We start from the raw sequence: 17,323 nt of genomic DNA, 5'->3' as shown, positions 1-17,323 counted from the left end.
TTAGTCATGCTGGCCACATGACCCAGAAGCTGTACGCCGGCTCCCTTGGCCAGTAAAGTGAGATGAGCGCCACAACCCTAGAGTCGTCCGTAACTGGGCCTAATGGTCAGGGGTCCCTTTACCTAAAGTAGGATACTTGTCCGGCAGGTCAGAACTGTTGGTCATATGAGGCATAGGAAACAGTAGAGGCATTTGCCCCCTTCACACTTTATAATCGATTGAAGGGGGTTTACTGCAATTAAGGAGGAACTGGGCTGCACTGCTGCTTCTGATGCTACACAACTTACTTCCACCACCACTCAGCATCTACACAATGACTTCTACTTCAGCAAAGCCTTTCCATGTACGCTTTCCAGGCATCCCGGAAGCCTGATAATGAAGAGTTTACATTCATAGACTTCCCCACTGCACACATCCACAAATAAGGGTTGGAGAGACTATGAGACACTAGGGGCGCCAGCCCTTTAATCACGTGAACCTGGGGCTTTCAGATTGAACGGAAGGAGCTTTCCAGCACTAGGGCAGCTGAAAAAGAACCAAATATTGGCCAATTTCAAGGAAGACATTGAACTTGCTCGTTTAGAGGTAATACACCTTGTGATTGTCAAGGACTAGAAACAAACCATGGGAAGTGGTCAGCTGCATTATGCCTTCTGTGTGGACTTTCTGAAAGCATTGGGTTTGGCCATGGTAGAAAACAAAATCCTGAACCTTCATCTAATAAAGCAAGGCAATTATTACGCCAAGAGTGCACCCTTGTGCATCACTTGATACAGGCAAGTTATATGATCGCTCTGGAGAGATAAAGGGTTGTTTGGTGCTAGAAATATATTAAAGTGAGTTCTACTCAAGCACTTTACCATGCCTTCCTCTTCATTTCAACCCCCTGTGCTTCCTCAAAATCGACTCTTCAGAACTGAGAGACCCTCCAGTACCACCTGGGATGTGATATAGGGGTGCAGCAGGACTGGGAGAACTGGCAAAACTCAAGAGGAGAAGGCTACCTTACACGTGCAAGAAGTATCTTTCTGTTTTACAGAAGGCTCATTTAGATCCAACTCACACAGCACACATTATTGCATTGTAAGTATAACAGATAAAGGTGATTAAAGACGAAAAAGAAATTGCCCACAGATGCTTCTTCATGTTGGTCAGTTCACTGCAATCTAAACTACTTTACCAAGTGGCACAAACCACAATTTGAGCAGATACAACACCAGAGAGAGATGCTATGTCAGGCAAGCAAGCAAGTCAGCATCTTCCATTTCCCCCCCTGCTGATCCATTTTGTTGCATTAAAACTTCCAAAACAGGGGGTAAGGTTTAAAGAATTCCAAGATTAGTTCAGCGGTCATACCCTAAGGGTAGCGTGCAACTCATTAAAAAGACAGTAGTACATATGTCTAAAACCAACCAAAGCACTGATGCATTATCTTCTGTTATTTTAGTTTATGCTGAATTTAATTAAGATAAACAGGTACCATACACTAACCTCAACCAATTCCATGTCCTAACCTCCGAAGGCCTGACTGAGGAAGTACTTATTCACATGCCTCTCAAAAGTGTATAGCGCTGAGGCAAGATGTATCTTAGCGAGAGGATGGTTTTGGAGCAGCTACTGAGAAAGCCCGGTGTGCCTGCTCCTCACAGTAGGTCACGCACCCATACTGGGCAGCACCCAACACTGTCTGCAGCAGTGGCGGAGCAAGCCAATAGGGTGCCTGGGGCAGCGCATATGCCCTGGGCCCAGGGGCAGGGCCAGCCACCCATGGGGCAAGGCAAGCTGAGGAGACTGCCTGCCTCCTCCCACTCAGCCACCCTACAACTGAAGGGGAGGTGGCGGGCGGACTGTTTGGGCCAGTGTGGAGGCTGCGGGCACCCAAGTCACCATGTCACTCCCAGGAGAGACGTGTGGCTCGGGCATGCTGCAGGCCCGGCAGTGAGTGCCACCCGCCCCTGGTCTGCAGCCAGGGGGAAAAAAACAGCAAATCCCTGTGTGTGCAGACAGAAGTGCTTTAGGTACATGCACATGAAGTTTTCCAGACCTCAGTCATGATCTAGTCAGTGTTGAGGCGACAGTCATGGAAAAACTCATCATGCTGACTGCGGACAACAGTCTCTAAATGTAACATATAAAAACAGAGCTTAAAACATATATAGGCAGCTCCAAAATATCTGTAACCGGTCTGCATCAATCACATTCCCACCTCTAGAAAGCTGAGAATGTCACCACTATAGGTGTTTTCATTATTGCTGAATAAACCCAACTTAAGAATTGTATTTTCCATATAGTCCATTACCCCTGTAAGAAATAAGGAAACTACCGGGACATTTCCCATACCATTTTTTTTAAAGGAAAAAAGCAAAAAGCATTTCATATTAGGAAATAGAACGCCACTAAAAATGACCAAGTCAACTCACCAAGCTCATTGAGGCTCTGAGCAGCTTTTGTTATCTCTCTGCTTCCTCCCTGCAACTGCCCTTGAAGTCTCTTGCTGACATACAAGATGCGCATTATTCTCCGCAGCAAGTCACAGGAAGCCTTGATAGGAAACACAGTTTAAGAATATATTCAATGTGTTACATTATTATACAGCTGTTAAGTACCAGCTGTGGAAACACAGTACACATTTCTGGCCTGACAATAGGCGTATGATCACATTATGGTTCCGTTCATGGTTTGATTATCATCTGGAATACACTATCATAAAAACACGCCACAGAGGGTTGTAACTACAAGCTGCACTGCAGGGATGGAAGGGCATTTAGTCACAAATGCACAGTAAGGGAATACTACAGATAAAGACTGCAATTCTATTGTATTAAAACCAAGGAGAGTCTTGCTGCAGACTTCAAAAAGAAGCAAGGCGAAGGCTTAAAATGTGCAAGTCTCTCTTCAAAAAAACCCAACCCAAACCAATTATGGGAAGCAGGATCTAATTCTGCACGCAAATTTTCACAAATCAGCACAACAAACACCTTATCAATCCTTTTATGCAGGAGCCTGAAGTATCTATATATATATATATATAAATGTTCCCATTGTGTGCGCGGCGGACACCGATGTTCTCCATAACCGCTGGACCAAAGCGCATCAAATTTAGGACATAGTGTAACATGACCATCAAGGAAGGATCTGGCATAATAAAAATTTTAAAAAAAAACACCTATCATGCCTAAAATATAGAATAAAGGCAAAAAAATGGTGCACACATTATGTGTCACCAGCAACAGAACTGAAGACTTTGAACAACAACCAATAGAAAGGCTCATCGCAGGGCAGCATCACAGACTCTGCGCCGATCCAAAAAACCTCCTTAACCTCAGTCCTCCGTTTTCCTGTGTGCAACCACCGGAGGAACCAACAGCAGGGACAGCCCCCATTAAGCTCCCTAGCCCCAGCCTCTGCACTCTTACTGCACTCAGAAAAGATCGCCAAAAAAACAGTTAAGAGGAAGGCCTAAACTCTTCTTAGTAGTTTCAGCTCCAGGCAGGAAAAGGTTTTTAGGCCCGGGCCATACCATTCCTTATGGCGGGGGGGGGATGTAGGATGAGAAAGCTCAGCAACTATGCTTTGCTCCCTATCCTGTCTCCACACACAATCCTTTCTGCACTGCTGTATCGCTTTACAAACAAAACTCCAGTTATCAAAAGAGGAAAAAGCGCCGCACACGAAGGTATAAGGACCCTACCAGTTCCCCATCACCCCTCCTTGCATCGTTATGGTCCCTTCTGACCCCAGGCTCAATGCCAGAGCAGACTGTACCATGTATCAGGTTTCCGGAGGGGGGGGGAGATGTTAAATCTATGGCAAGGGTTTAATTCTATTAAAGGGGCAGGCACGCATTTAAGAGAGAGACCGGGGTTCGAATTTGGGACTAGGGTGGGGGAGAATGCTCTTTAAGGTCCCCAGTGCTCTCACTTAAAATGGTTGCCGTGCTGTTTTTACATGAGTAGAATGTGTTCTTTTATGTAATGGAAATCGGTGTGTTTTTACATGAGTAGAATGTGTTCTTCTATGTAAAATGCATCTCTGGGTTATTTGTGGGGCATAGGAATTAGTTCATTTCCCCCCCCCCCAAAAAAAAAATATAGTCTGGCCCACCACATGGTCTGAGGGACAGTGGACCAGCCCATGGCTGAAAAAGGTTTCTGACCCCTGCTCTAAAGGGACAGGGAAGAATGAAAACAGGAGTTTCCAGAATACTCTCGGGGTCAGGAGAATCTTAAAAAGAAAAAGAAAAAAAACCACAGCAACGCGTGGCCGGGCCAGCTAGTACATATATACAAACTTTAAAATGAGAGTAATCAAATTTAAATTCAATCTTGGTTTTTTTTTATTTCCTGAAACCAATTATTGTAAGTGCCTGGTTTAAATTGATATCTGAATGCAGCACTAATAAATTAGAGTCCCTACTCAAAATCTCTCAAAACAAAATTTACTTATTTCTCCATCAAACCTACTGAGTTATAGCCAACTTTTCGCAGGTTTATAAGAATAAACCGGGGTATAAATGTGTGGCTTTTGAAGTCCAAATTCATAAATATGACAAAATTGATCATAAATTTTATCTAGACTGGGAACTCAATGGCATGGACATTTATATCTGGTTTGGATGGAATGCTAAACCATAGTTTAGTTTTACTCTTGCTTCCCCTCTCCTCCCCAGCACATCCAACTGCACCCCAAACCAGAAACTGTGTTAAGTTTCTTTTTTTAATTTTCTTTTTTTATTAAAATTTTATAAGATTTTCCAATTAAAAAGCCAAAAACAATACAATACATGGTTAAACACTCCAGACTCCCCCCTCTCCCACCGAGGGGAGCAACAAATACAAAAAACCCCTCTCACAGAGGTAACAAAAATCATTTCACATTTAACCACATATTTTCCAAATCATAGCGTAGAGCTGACCCTCTTCCTAGTTTCAGCTAAGTTTATTCCAGGGAAAGCCAACATGGCAGCTTCCAGACGTTATTAGATTATAACTCCCATCATTCCTAATGCTGGCTGGGTCTGATGGGAAATGGAGTCCAACAATATCTAGGGCCACAGGTTTCTCACAGTTCAAATGAAATTAGAACCAATTCAGGGATGGGGAACTCATGACTCTCCAGATGCCATTAGACTACAAATGGCCAACATCCCTTAGCCAGCTGGCTGCAGCTGATGAGAGACCAGCAACATTTTTTTTTTTTTGTTTAGGTTCCCCAAACCTGAATTAATGCAAATTGCTTGGTGACCTAAAAAGTGTAGAAAGAGAACCAAACATAAATCCACAACTGCTATTCTACCAATATCTATTCTATGATATATGAGTGACATGACCACTGGTTTTGGAGTATCATAAAGACTAGATCTAGTTTCAAATAGTATATATTCCAACGGTTACTGCATTCAATTAGTACTATGCATGCTTGTTCGGTAAATGAACTAATCGGCGGAAAGCTATTTAAAGTAACCCTTTTTGTGGGCGATTTAAGTCATGATTTAAACCAATTATTTATATCAATCCACTCTGTGTCACATAAAAATATGCAAATTGGGGAACATTTAATTCGGTAGCTGAGTTTCTGTACACTACAAATATGTATAGGCTCTATGCAGCAGAGATATATGGAGAGAAAGCGTGAAGCCACAAGGAAAGAGCACTTCCGTCCTCCAAGGCGCATTTATGTTATTAGTATTATTTATTATTTAGTGAATTTATATACCGCCCTGTGGTTCACAGAACAAAATCTAAATATAAAACCACAAAATATACAATCAAAATAAAAACAACAACCCAATAACCCTCCCCCCTTTATAAGCACACTGAGCCATGTGGGAACTGCCCTGAGAATTGCGGGTGAACGGCGGTATACAAATATAATAATTAAATAAATTATCTGTAACACTATCCCAAATTGCCACAGAATATGCATGAATACTGCAATCATGTGGGCAGGGCTGATTATATGAGTGTTTCCTATAAAATCACTATGCTTACTCCTGGTGCAAATGCCCCACCCTCATGGCAGCAGGATTCACACACCCTTCAGACAGAACTATGGAGAAGAAGCACCCAGAGAGCTTGGTGTGGGAGTGTGCACAACTGCTTAAATGCTCCACTGATGTTTAATGTGTATTTTCAGCTATCTAATATACTGAAAGATACGTCTGCAACTGGACCTATAGAGTGCTGGTGAAAGCAAAACTCTGCTGGTTTCAGATTCTACATTAGATATCCCACAATATGCAGTATTTTTGTGCATTGAATTAAAGAACACCAGCTGTCTTTAACAAACTACAGTGATACCTCAGGTTACAAATACCTCGAGTTACAAACACTTCGGGTTACAGACTCCGCTAACCCGGAAGTAGTACCTCGGATTAAGAATTTTACCTCAGGATGAGAACAGACATCGCGCAGCGGCAGCTGGAGGCCCCATTAGCTAAAATGGTACCTCAGGTTAAGAATGGTTTCAGGTTAAGAACAGACCTCCGGAACGAATTAAGTTCATAACCAGAGGTAGCACTGTGCAATCGTGGTCCTAAAACATTCAAAGGCGAACAAACTATTAGAACAAGTGATCAGAAATCTGATGCCTTGGTAGGATTTGTGGTCTAGACAAGGCAACTTTCGGTAAAGCACAAGTCTCATATGTTAAAAAAAATAATCCTGAAATTACATCTGAGCTCTGTGCTTCATCTAAAGTTGCCTAGTGACAAATATTCCCTTCAATTTCATAACAGTTCTATATTATATAACATGCACTTCCGACATTTTGACTGTTAATGTAATCTGTTGAGAGCACTATCTATGCTGCTGAAAGATGAAAGAAGAGGCGTGTGCAGATTTTTGAAATGTATTTTCACACAACTCAAAATGTTATTTTAACTCATTATAGACACAGCCTGGAATATGGTTAACTGACATAAGCTCTTAATCACTACACAGTTCGATCACAATAAAACGCCTGCAACTTCAGGGGAAAATACGTATTACAATTTTCAGGAGTTCTAGAAGTGCCAAGACATGTCAAAGAGTAGATCAAGCAAAACCTAAATGTTAGGGCAATTGTCTAGAGAAGAGATTTGGGGGTTGCTGCAGCTGAGTGGCTAAATTAAAACATAGAGTGTGTTATGCTTGTTATACAAGCAGCGAATTATTCTGTTAAATCCAAATAAGCATATAGTCAAGCGTTGCTACCTCTGCACCACCAAAGGGCATCTATCAATGTCAACTCAACACAATATCCACTGGGTTCAATGCTCAAGAGTCCTATAATTTAAAAAAAGCAAACAGGAAACAGAATCTAAATTCTTCTCTATGCAGGTAACTATGGTTTTGTACACGAGGGACAGAAAAGCACCGACTAGAGCTTTGGTTGAAATAGTCAGAACTGTGTCCACAAGTTGTGGTAAAAAAACAAACAATTTGGTGAAAAGCATATGAAGCTGGGGAAAGCTTGAAAAATTGCTTTGAACTATCCAAGACTTGAAAAACAAGCAGCAACTGAGGGATCTGTCCAAGTTTATTGCTGATTTGCCAATCAATTTTTAAAACATTTTGCCAAGTAAAGAAAAAAATAAGGACTGTTCCCAGCACGAGAAGGCAGCTACATAACCCTAGACAAAGGATGCTACCAGAGAGACACAAGAGGAGGTAACCCCATAAAAATTACCTCAGTTGAAATGAGCAATTACAGATATGGAAGGAAGTTTGTGCCAAGTGCAAATCTGCTTTGTGAGAACTTATTTTTCCTTTCCAGAAGGATTTCTAAAGTGCACATATTCAGTGGTTTCAATTATTTATTCTGGGAGTGTTGTCATTGGAGTCCCCCCCCCCCTTTCCAACCTGTAACCATAGCAACACTCAGCCAGAAGAAAAACTACAGAATTCTCTCTGGCCACCATTAAATCTTGTTCATATATCGGCTGAATTGTTGCAAAGTTGCAAAGAAGCACTGCCTGAAATGCTTCGGAATAATGTGTCTCCTATTCTCAGCATTGTTGCATTCCTGTCTACAAGAAGAAAACCATCCTTTTGACAGAATCGATAAGATAGCACTTTGAACTGCTTTTCCCCTCTCCAATCAAAAGAAACGTTATTCCTGGAGAAGAAGGGAAGAAAGATGCTTGTAAACTTACCTGAAGCCTTGCTAACTGTGCCGTACGGGACACGATTTTGTTGTAAGGATCGATTATTTTGGCTCTGATCCTGATGAAAAACGAAATATGTTTTAGAAACCGCGGGAGTGCAGAAGGATTTAAAACTACTAAATCATTGTTACAGGGATGGCATACCTGTCCACAGTACTTTGCAATGCACTGATTCTGGTCTGCATCATTTGAAGAACACCTGAATAAGAGAGCAAAAGCAGTATTTCAAAAGCCTTTCCCCAATAAAACGCCACATTTTAAAAACCAAGCGAGGAACTCAAAATGGTAGTAGAAACTTTGATCTTTAATCCTTCCTATACCGTTTTTCAGCATAATAAATTGCAATAAGTAGGACCGCTTTTGAAGATGGCTTAGAAACGGTGTTACTAAGGGCAGAATTCAGCGGACACACTGCTCACTGAGGCAAGATAAGTCTGAGTACATAGCACCAAACCTGGCCCAACTAAACTGGTTACCAATTAGTTTCTGCGCACAATATCTGAAGAAGTGTGCATGCACACGAAAGCTCATACCAAGAACCAACTTAGTTGGTCTCTAAGGTGCTACTGGAAGGAATTTTTTATTTTATTTTGTTTTGACTATGGCAGACCAACACGGCTACCTACCTGTAACTGGAACAATTCAAAGTGTTGGCTTTGACCCTAATACTTCAAGGACCACATCTCTCCATATAAACCAACCCCAGACCCTGTGTTATTCATCTCTGAGGGAGGTGCACCACCTGTTCTTGGGCACCAGGTAAAAACATTCCTATTCACCCAGACCTTTGGATTTCAATTTTCTACTGATAATTTAGTGGGGTGAGGTAGAGCTGGATCTGTTTTCTATATCTATTACTTGTATATTTTAAGTTGTTTTATCCTTTTTACCCTTGCTTTTAATGTTCATTTTTGTAAGTCTGAGGTTCATCTTCAGGGGGGTAAGCAACTAATGAAGACAATAAATAAAATAATAAAATAAAACGTATTGTTCTTAACGCATTTACAGCCTCATCCTAACCATTTATGCACAAGTGCAAGTACCACTCAATGGGATGTACTTTCTGCCAAGTACATTAAGGATTGTAGCCTTAATTACAGCAACGGCAACAGCAACATTTTTTTATTTATACCCCGCCCATCTGGCTGGGTTGCCCCAGCCACTCTGGGTGGCTTCCAACACATATAAAAATAAAAATAAAATATCAAACATTAATAGCAACTATCTGATCCAATATAAAAAGTCACAATAACTTTAAAATAAACATACCAAATGAAGCAATATTCAATAACCCATTAGAATCCAATAGCAAACAGTAAAATTAAACATCAGCAAAAAATAAACAGTTTACACTTATCAATTACAATGAAGAATTACTAATCTATAATCAGTAAAAATAACAGCAAATCACAATGCATAAAATACCACAAAACATGCAAAACCACGAGAAAGGATCAAATTGAGAAACAAAGACACAGAACTTACAATTTTAAAAAAATAAATAAATAAATCCCTGAACTCCAGCTGCTTCTGCTGTTTCTAAAGTTATGTTCTGGGAAAGGCTCCCAGGGCTGGAGGGTGGAGCAAGGCAGGTGGAAAAAGCCATTGCCTGATGACCAACAGAAGGTGTCTCACCCTTAATCACTCAAACTAATACTGTGAAGGAGATCGGGTAAACAAATGGCAAGTCACCAAACACTACCCAGTGAGCTTTACGGCTAAGTCTGAATTTGAATCCAGGACTCTCGTATATCAACACCTATAAAACAAGCCTAGCAGTTACTCTAGTACGGCAATCCAAGCTGAAACTTGGCAGGCAGAAATCTGAGGCCAGTTCCTCAAAAGTGCCAAGTTCTCTTGACATCTCTATAGCTGCTAATAGTATTGTGCTACATTTAGAATCGGTTTAGAATCCATTATTGCCTAGAATTCATTATTTCCTAGAAAATCAATAAGGGCTATTACACAATAAGTACTAAGAGAAAATCTGAGAACTGATTAAAGACATACAGAGTATATTGAACTCCCTACCACCACGACTCAATATATTTGTATTCAACATCACTAAGAATTTATTTTTCACTCCATAAATCCCAGTATTCTTGAGAAGATGAGTTTGCTAATATAATGCCAGAAAATCAACTAGGTTTTTTTTAACCTTACCAGCTGATTCTTTTTTCCTTTTTTTTTAACTTGGGAAGTTCTACTGAATTCAGTATAAGTAGTCTTAGGATTACAGCCTAGCAGACCAATCCTTTTCATATTTAGGGCACTATGGAGTTCTGTTATCAAAGAGGGCATCACACTTTTCTCCCAAACAGAACAGCCAAATTTCGGCATATCTGAAGCAGTGCTGATATTTTGTTGTAAAAGTACATGCTGCAACTCAGAACGTTACATTATCAGCTCAATCTCATGTAGGAGTCCAGTTCTATATATGTAACTCTGTAGGCTCAGCATGCCAGGGTGTCTCAACGAGAATTTGTCATCCCACACATTTGCCAAGGCTTAGTCATCTATACATCAAGGAGTTAGGATTCAGATAAAATATTATGCATTATTTAATTAGATAGGGGGCATAATCAAATTAGGGGTGCTCTCTGCTCATAATCTCAGAATCTTTAAGAAGTGTTCAGGCTTCAAGTATGAAAGTTTTAATTTTATTTGTTTATGCTACCTTCTTCCCCAAGGCGCATGAAGAACAACACATGACCCAACATCCTTCTATCCACACATCTATCAATCTTTCTTTCTTGTGGTCAAACACCGGACAGTATCCACACTGTATGGCAGATTCTTTATTTAACACTTCTAGACTGCCGAGGGCCCCACTGAACCATTTAAAATACCGTAATAAACATCTTACATCCAGCATGAGCCATACTCATTGAAAAGCACTGAAAACAAGGAAGATATAATCACTAGATATAATCCAAAAGATTAAAAAGCAGATTGGAGACATTGGAACATCTGATTTCCTTTGTTTTGCTTGTCTTTTTCATTTTAACTTTGCAAACGGAAATGAAATTTACTGCCCATTTAAATACCATCAGGGATGGAGCTAGTTTCTTTCAGGAGAGAACTCAATTAAGCAGGACACTGCCACAAAGGTGGTCCTATCTCAAGTTCCCTCCAAGAAAACCTCTTCTGGTGATGGAAGCAAGGACCTGGCACAAGGTCCCTCAGCAAACTGGCATTTGACCACAGATCTCCCTCCTCTATGCCCAACCCCCTACAAACCACACAATTTGCCCATATTTTCTCGCGTGGCTGATGAATCATTTCCAGAAATGTTGAAGCCGTGGTTTTTTTTCCCAAGGAAATGGGGTATTTAAAAAAGGGTGTGTGTGCAATACTGTAATGTTCTTTTCAGCACTTTTCACAGACTGAAAATATCTTTCTTGTTTTAGGAACATAAAAGGCATCATGTATAACCAGAGGTGGCCAACTCCACCTCCCCAATGCTGCCCTTTCACCACCCAATGCCCTGGCTTTTGCCAAACTCAGCAGGAGCCAGGGAGATCCACAAAGCAATGTTACTTGGCTTCTCCGGAGGGGGGTGTCCTAGTGGCAGCGGAAGCAGCGAGGCAGTCGGAGTGCCACCTCTTGTCCTACCTGTGGCAGGTACTTCACCCTCTTCAAAGGTGAGCCGGTTCCCTGTATAACTTGGGTTTACCACAAAATTATCACGTCTGGTATATTAAAAGTAGCTTATTCAGACTATAACAACAAACTGAAAATTTAGTTTTTGTTATAAATGGTGCTATAAGCTGCTCAACTATAAATAGCCTGGCACCTCTTGGGTTTTTCCAGTTAATGGGAGGGGAGCATGCAAAAAAGAATAAAAACCGAAACGATCAACATTATAATAAAACATATTATCATTTATTCCTCCACAGCGTCAAGCAAACATAAAGCACTCGTTTCCAGAAATAGCTGAGGGGAAAAGAGAGGAGGGAGAAGAAAACTCAGTGAATGCTACATTTAATCAGTCGCTTTTTCTAAGCTACCCCTGTCCGTTTCTGTTTCTTCATAAAGAAGAAGCAAATCCCATACAAGCAAATCATTTTCACATATCTGCAATCCGGTGTACTACCATAAATATCAGCACCTGCTAAGTGCACTATTAAGAACTTGCATAGGGAAATCAACATTAAAGCGTTCGCATAATAATGTCCAGTAAATGGAAGTGCTGTTTACACTCATGTAATGGCACAGTGAAACCCTACTCCAAATAAGTCTCACTGAGTTCAATGGGCCTCACTCCCAGAAAGGTGGATATAAGTTTTGCAGCTTCATTGAATTCAGTGACTCAAATGAACTGCAAATGTGAGTGACTGAAATAAAAGGAGATGTAGTACAATATTTTTTTTCCAAATGGTAAAATATCAACATACGTGTGTGTGTGTGTGTGTGTGTGTGTGTGTGTGTAGATTCGGGTGGGTAGCCATGTTGGTCTAACGTAGTCGAAATAAATACAAATAATTTTTTTAATTCTTTTTTTTAAAACTTCCTTTAAAAAATATTTTTTATTTTAAAAAAATCAAATTTCTTTTTAAAATCCTTAAAAAGAGCCTTCTAAAAAAAATAAAAAGTTGTCCAGTAGCACCTTAGAGACCAACTAAGTTTGTTCTAGGTATAAGCTTTTGTGTGCATGCACACCTCTTCAGATACTTCAGATACTACTTCTATTTCAGAGTTATTGCAGGGAATTTTTAAAGAAATTTGAATTTTTTATAAAAAAATATTTTTTAAAGTAGGTTTTTTTTAATGTTTTTTAAAAAATCTGTGTGTGTGTGTGTGTGTTTGTAGTGTATGTTTTATTTATTCTATTTCTTTACTCCATTAATTCTTTCGATTGAAAAGTTGCTTAATTACCCAAATCTGTATTCATTCAGGTTCTCAATGGTTTTCGATGTAAACAACACTTCTATTTAGCCAGAAGTAGACAGCATTATATGAACAGCTCCACCTGCTGACGAGTTAACAGCTTCATAAAACTTTTTCCGTAAGTCCACTACACTATGACTTCAGCCCTTTCAAGGTTTTCCAGTTTTGTGATTTTTAAAAAATGTAGTTGTGCAGCATTACTGTATAACAAAGGGATATTGATTTACCTGAACTATTGTTCAACCAAGTTCTGCTCATTAGTTAAGTTCTGTGCCAGAGTTCAGTGTTTAAACATTCCCTTTTAGTATTATTTTTATTAATCAAATTTGTTTACTGCCCTGCATCCGAAGATCCCAGGGCAGTTCACAATAGAAATTTAGATAGATAGATGATAGATAGATAGATAGATAGATAGATAGATATTCTTTCAGACTCTGGATTAAAACATTACGGATACATGGAAGATTTTTTTTTAAAAAAAATGTTTTATCTTTGGTATTATATCCACCTTAAGATCCTAAAAACGTATAGCTGTTAATTCTAATGATTAATGATATAATCAACTTAAATTGAGTTTTAAGTGCATTGGACAGATATGTAAACTATATAAATTATTAATTTAAAGGATATCGTAGGCTGATTTACTTGTACTTCTAAGCTACATTAAGAACACAATTAGGAAAAACTAGCAAGAGCTAACTGGAAAAATATTAAACAAACACTCAAATAGTAATCAGAAGGTAGTGGAAACAACATAAACTCGCTGGAGTTATAAGGGACTTTAAGGATTTATGAAACCTGACCATCGTTTCTGGAATTTGGGCATAGCTTTGAGATTCATTAGAACAGAAGCCAAGGCCCCACCCCTATGCAAATTAAAAAGAAACCCACTCCTAGGATAAGAGATTCTTTGTAAATACTACAAACCATGCTTACCTTCCAGAGATTCGATGCCAGTTGCTTGGGCTAGCAAGTCCTCATGCCTTGCAACTACCTGTAAAATAAGACTATCAACTATTATCAGAAGAATAATACAAAACAAACACTGGTTTGCCATGCAGCATGGAGCATGCTGTCTCAGAAATGCAAGTTAAAACTGTCCTTCAGTTTGCTGAATTTGTTGCATGGTTGTCTGGTTCTTGGCCTTTCTAATTCGCATATCTAATGCAACTAGCATGACATAAAATTTTAGGGCGAGCCTCAGACTTGTACACAATCGCAAGGAGGAGACCTGAAACTTCCACTTCTAGTTTTATACTAACCAGAGTTTATTGTTACATACAAACCAGGAGAGATTTTGATTAGTTTAAACTAAGTTTAATTAACAAGTCAGGCTTATAAACCATGGTTTGATCCTGGCTTGGTTGCCTTACCACATATAAGGCCCCTCGGCAGCTCCAATCTATTACAGGTGTCACATATCATTTGTTCCAAATTTATAAGAAATTGATCTTTCAGCATGGCAGCACCCACACTCTGAAACTTTCTGCCTATGAACATCTGGCCTTCACTGTGCCTTTGGGTGCCTGCTAAAAACATTTCTGTTTAGACAAGCCTATTTAAACATATGTTTTAATCTGGCTTTTAGCTTATTGTTGATTTTAATTATTTTTGAAGATTTGAAATAGTTTGTAACTGGTTTTTAAACTAATCATGTCATGTTTTATTCTTTTTTGTAAAATGCTTTGAGGTTTGCCTTTTATTCTCATGGAACATATATGTTTTATGGAATGAATAAATAATATAAGCTGAGTTCTCTCACACCAGTTTAGAGATAGCAAGAAATTTTGGTTAAAAATGTAAAACAGAAGCAGATGCACCCAATCTCCTTGCCATGACCGAGGGGCAGGAGAAGGAAAGCCCCCAAATTCACGGCCTGCTGCTACTAGTGCATGTACTACTAGTGTATGGTTTGATGTTGCATGTGAAAAATGTCATAGAGTAACTGGGCTTCCAATGAAGCCCCACCTTACAAAGTATCCAAACTCCACAGAAAGGCAAACAAACTTGGTTTGCGGCACACAAAGGATCACTGCCTGCCATTTCCGTAATAACTATTTAAAGGACAGATGTTAGAGCTGGCAGGAAATCAATATTGCACCGCACTGCTTACTGGCAGATTCCATTCTAAACCAGAAGCACCCAACCTTGGCTAGACTCAGAGTAAATATATTCAGTTATAAGAAATGTACCTGCACATTGGTTAAAGGATAACCTCTGGCAGTTGTTATACCATAGCTGTGAACTTTTTCCCTTTTTTTAAGAGAAATTCCCTTATTCCGAATAGAATTCCTCGCAAGAAAAGGGAAAAGTTGACAGCTATGGTTATACACTGATTGAAAACTGACATTTTATAGCAAAATCAAAGAGTGATTATTGCCTACTATATGTTTCTAGTCACCAGCAATAAACTGTCAACCCAACAATTTAACCTATGTGATTAAATTCCTGTAGTTGTGTGATTTGTGCTCATATAGTATAGTGATGGCTACTGGCTATAAACAATAAAAATCTATTGATTGACTGGTTGATTAATTAAGTGTGAATACCAAAGTGAAGTTCAATTCTCCTGTTCAATATAGAATTTCCTCAACAGAATCTACTCATGTTTACTTGTTAAGATGCTGGCAAATATTTTAACAAGGATAAAAGTGATGCCATAATTTGCCTATAAAGGTAATTCTAACTAATCCTTAACTCCCCTCTCTTCTCAGTTCAAACAACAGCCACAATTAAATCACATGTTCTACTATCACAAAGCATATTTCTCCTATTCCAAATGGCATTGCACAGCTCTTACATCAGGACTTGGGCATTCTGTTAACAACATTCCAAGGATTTGTTTACATGTAAGAGGACAAACTGCATTCTTCTAAAAAGAATACTAATAAGCAAATACAGTTGGTGTTGTGGATTGCATGCTGGGTAATAACAAGAAATTCTGCTTTCCAGCCCTGGCACAGGCTTCCCGCTCTGTGCTCAAGGAAGATCCCAGAAAGGCTCAGGAGTTTATGTAGTAAGTACAAATATAATTGCATATCTTGGAAAAGTTTTGTTTGCCCAGTAAAGTTAAGTGAGCTCTGAAGCCTCTCTTTAAGGCTGAATGAAGCACTTGGATCAATCCAATGTACGTAAGGCAAACCAATTATCACTATTCACATTGTGTGGATGAGCATCTTACATTCACAGCTTAACTTTCTCCACCACCAACACACAAACGTGTATAGATATACATTACATTTACAGTAGTTGCAGCCCTTCTTGGAGAACTTACACACTGACAATTATCATATTAATACTGGCTATGAGACAACCATATTAATGTTGCCTGTGCATGTTTATTTGAATACTTTCTATAGGAGGCAAAATTTAACCATCACTTTTCCACATATACATTCATTGACAGAAAACATCTTCAATTAGTTAAGTATGACATTCCTTGTTGGGCAGGTCTAAAAGCTGTAGAGTCGAACAAACAATTCAATGCCATTTCAGAATCTCAGCTGCCTTTATATATAGATTTGGGTGATAGGCGTGGCACTTACTTGCAAGTGCAGCTCTTTATCCAACTGACTAATCCCTTGAGCAAGTTTCGCTAACTGTTCGGCTATAACAGCTTGATGAATCGATTGCGAGGTGTACGCCTTCACATCAAAATCTTCCTTCAAGAAGTCCGCATAGCATTCTGAAAGAGACGCAAGAGGAGAGAGGGGCTGTTTGGCATCTTCTTTTCCTCACACAGATATTCCAGGCTCCTTTTTTATTATTATTATTATTTCGCTCCTGAGCAGGCAGAAACCTCAACCGAAAAAGAAAAACAGTAATAACCGGAGGTCCTTTCTGCCCAGTCCATCAGCTGCACTCGTTAACTTTTTCAAAGTTGCCAGAAACTCACGTACCCACCTAAAAATGAGCCCTCAATAAATTACCTCGAACACCCAGACCCCTTATTTGTCCAGAGTAAAGGGCTGGTTATCCATTCAGGGTGGGAAAGGAGGAAAAGCTCGAAGAGAGCAGCACCAAGGGACTGGGCGCAGAGCTGCGCAACGCGCGCTGGTCGCAATCCTAAAGCGCGCGCAGCAGGAAGTTATCCCCACCGAACCCCACGGGGAGTATCGCGAGCCCGACGGGGGGCTTCCTCCGCCCCGGCCGCCTCCCTCCTCTCGCCCAACTTGCCCCCTCACCGTCTCCTAGCAACTCCCCGGCCGCCGGTTCCGGGGCTTCAGCCACCGCCGCAGCGTCAGCGGCGCCTCTTTTCCCTTCCATGCTGGCACAGGTGGGTGAGCG

General features: G+C 40.0%; 1 protein-coding gene across 3 annotated transcripts in view; it reads right to left on the bottom strand.

Annotated features, from left to right (window-relative positions):
- COG5 (component of oligomeric golgi complex 5) overlaps positions 1-17,323 on the bottom strand; it is a 151,280-nt gene extending 133,957 nt beyond the window's left edge. For all 3 annotated transcript variants that reach the window (XM_033161710.1, XM_033161712.1, XM_033161713.1), the window contains exons 1-6: positions 17,221-17,323; positions 16,582-16,721; positions 13,973-14,030; positions 8,291-8,345; positions 8,135-8,204; positions 2,421-2,541 (exon numbers count right to left, since the gene is read on the bottom strand). In XM_033161710.1, the coding sequence (XP_033017601.1) occupies positions 2,421-2,541; positions 8,135-8,204; positions 8,291-8,345; positions 13,973-14,030; positions 16,582-16,721; positions 17,221-17,302 (526 nt within the window). In that variant the 5' untranslated portion in view covers positions 17,303-17,323. The remainder of the gene's footprint in view (positions 1-2,420; positions 2,542-8,134; positions 8,205-8,290; positions 8,346-13,972; positions 14,031-16,581; positions 16,722-17,220) is intronic.

This window comes from Lacerta agilis, chromosome 10 (genome assembly GCF_009819535.1).
Source record: "Lacerta agilis isolate rLacAgi1 chromosome 10, rLacAgi1.pri, whole genome shotgun sequence".
NCBI lineage: Eukaryota > Metazoa > Chordata > Lepidosauria > Squamata > Lacertidae > Lacerta > Lacerta agilis.
The sequence above is the reverse complement of the archived record's forward strand: the minus strand, read 5'-3'. Positions and strand labels throughout refer to the sequence as shown.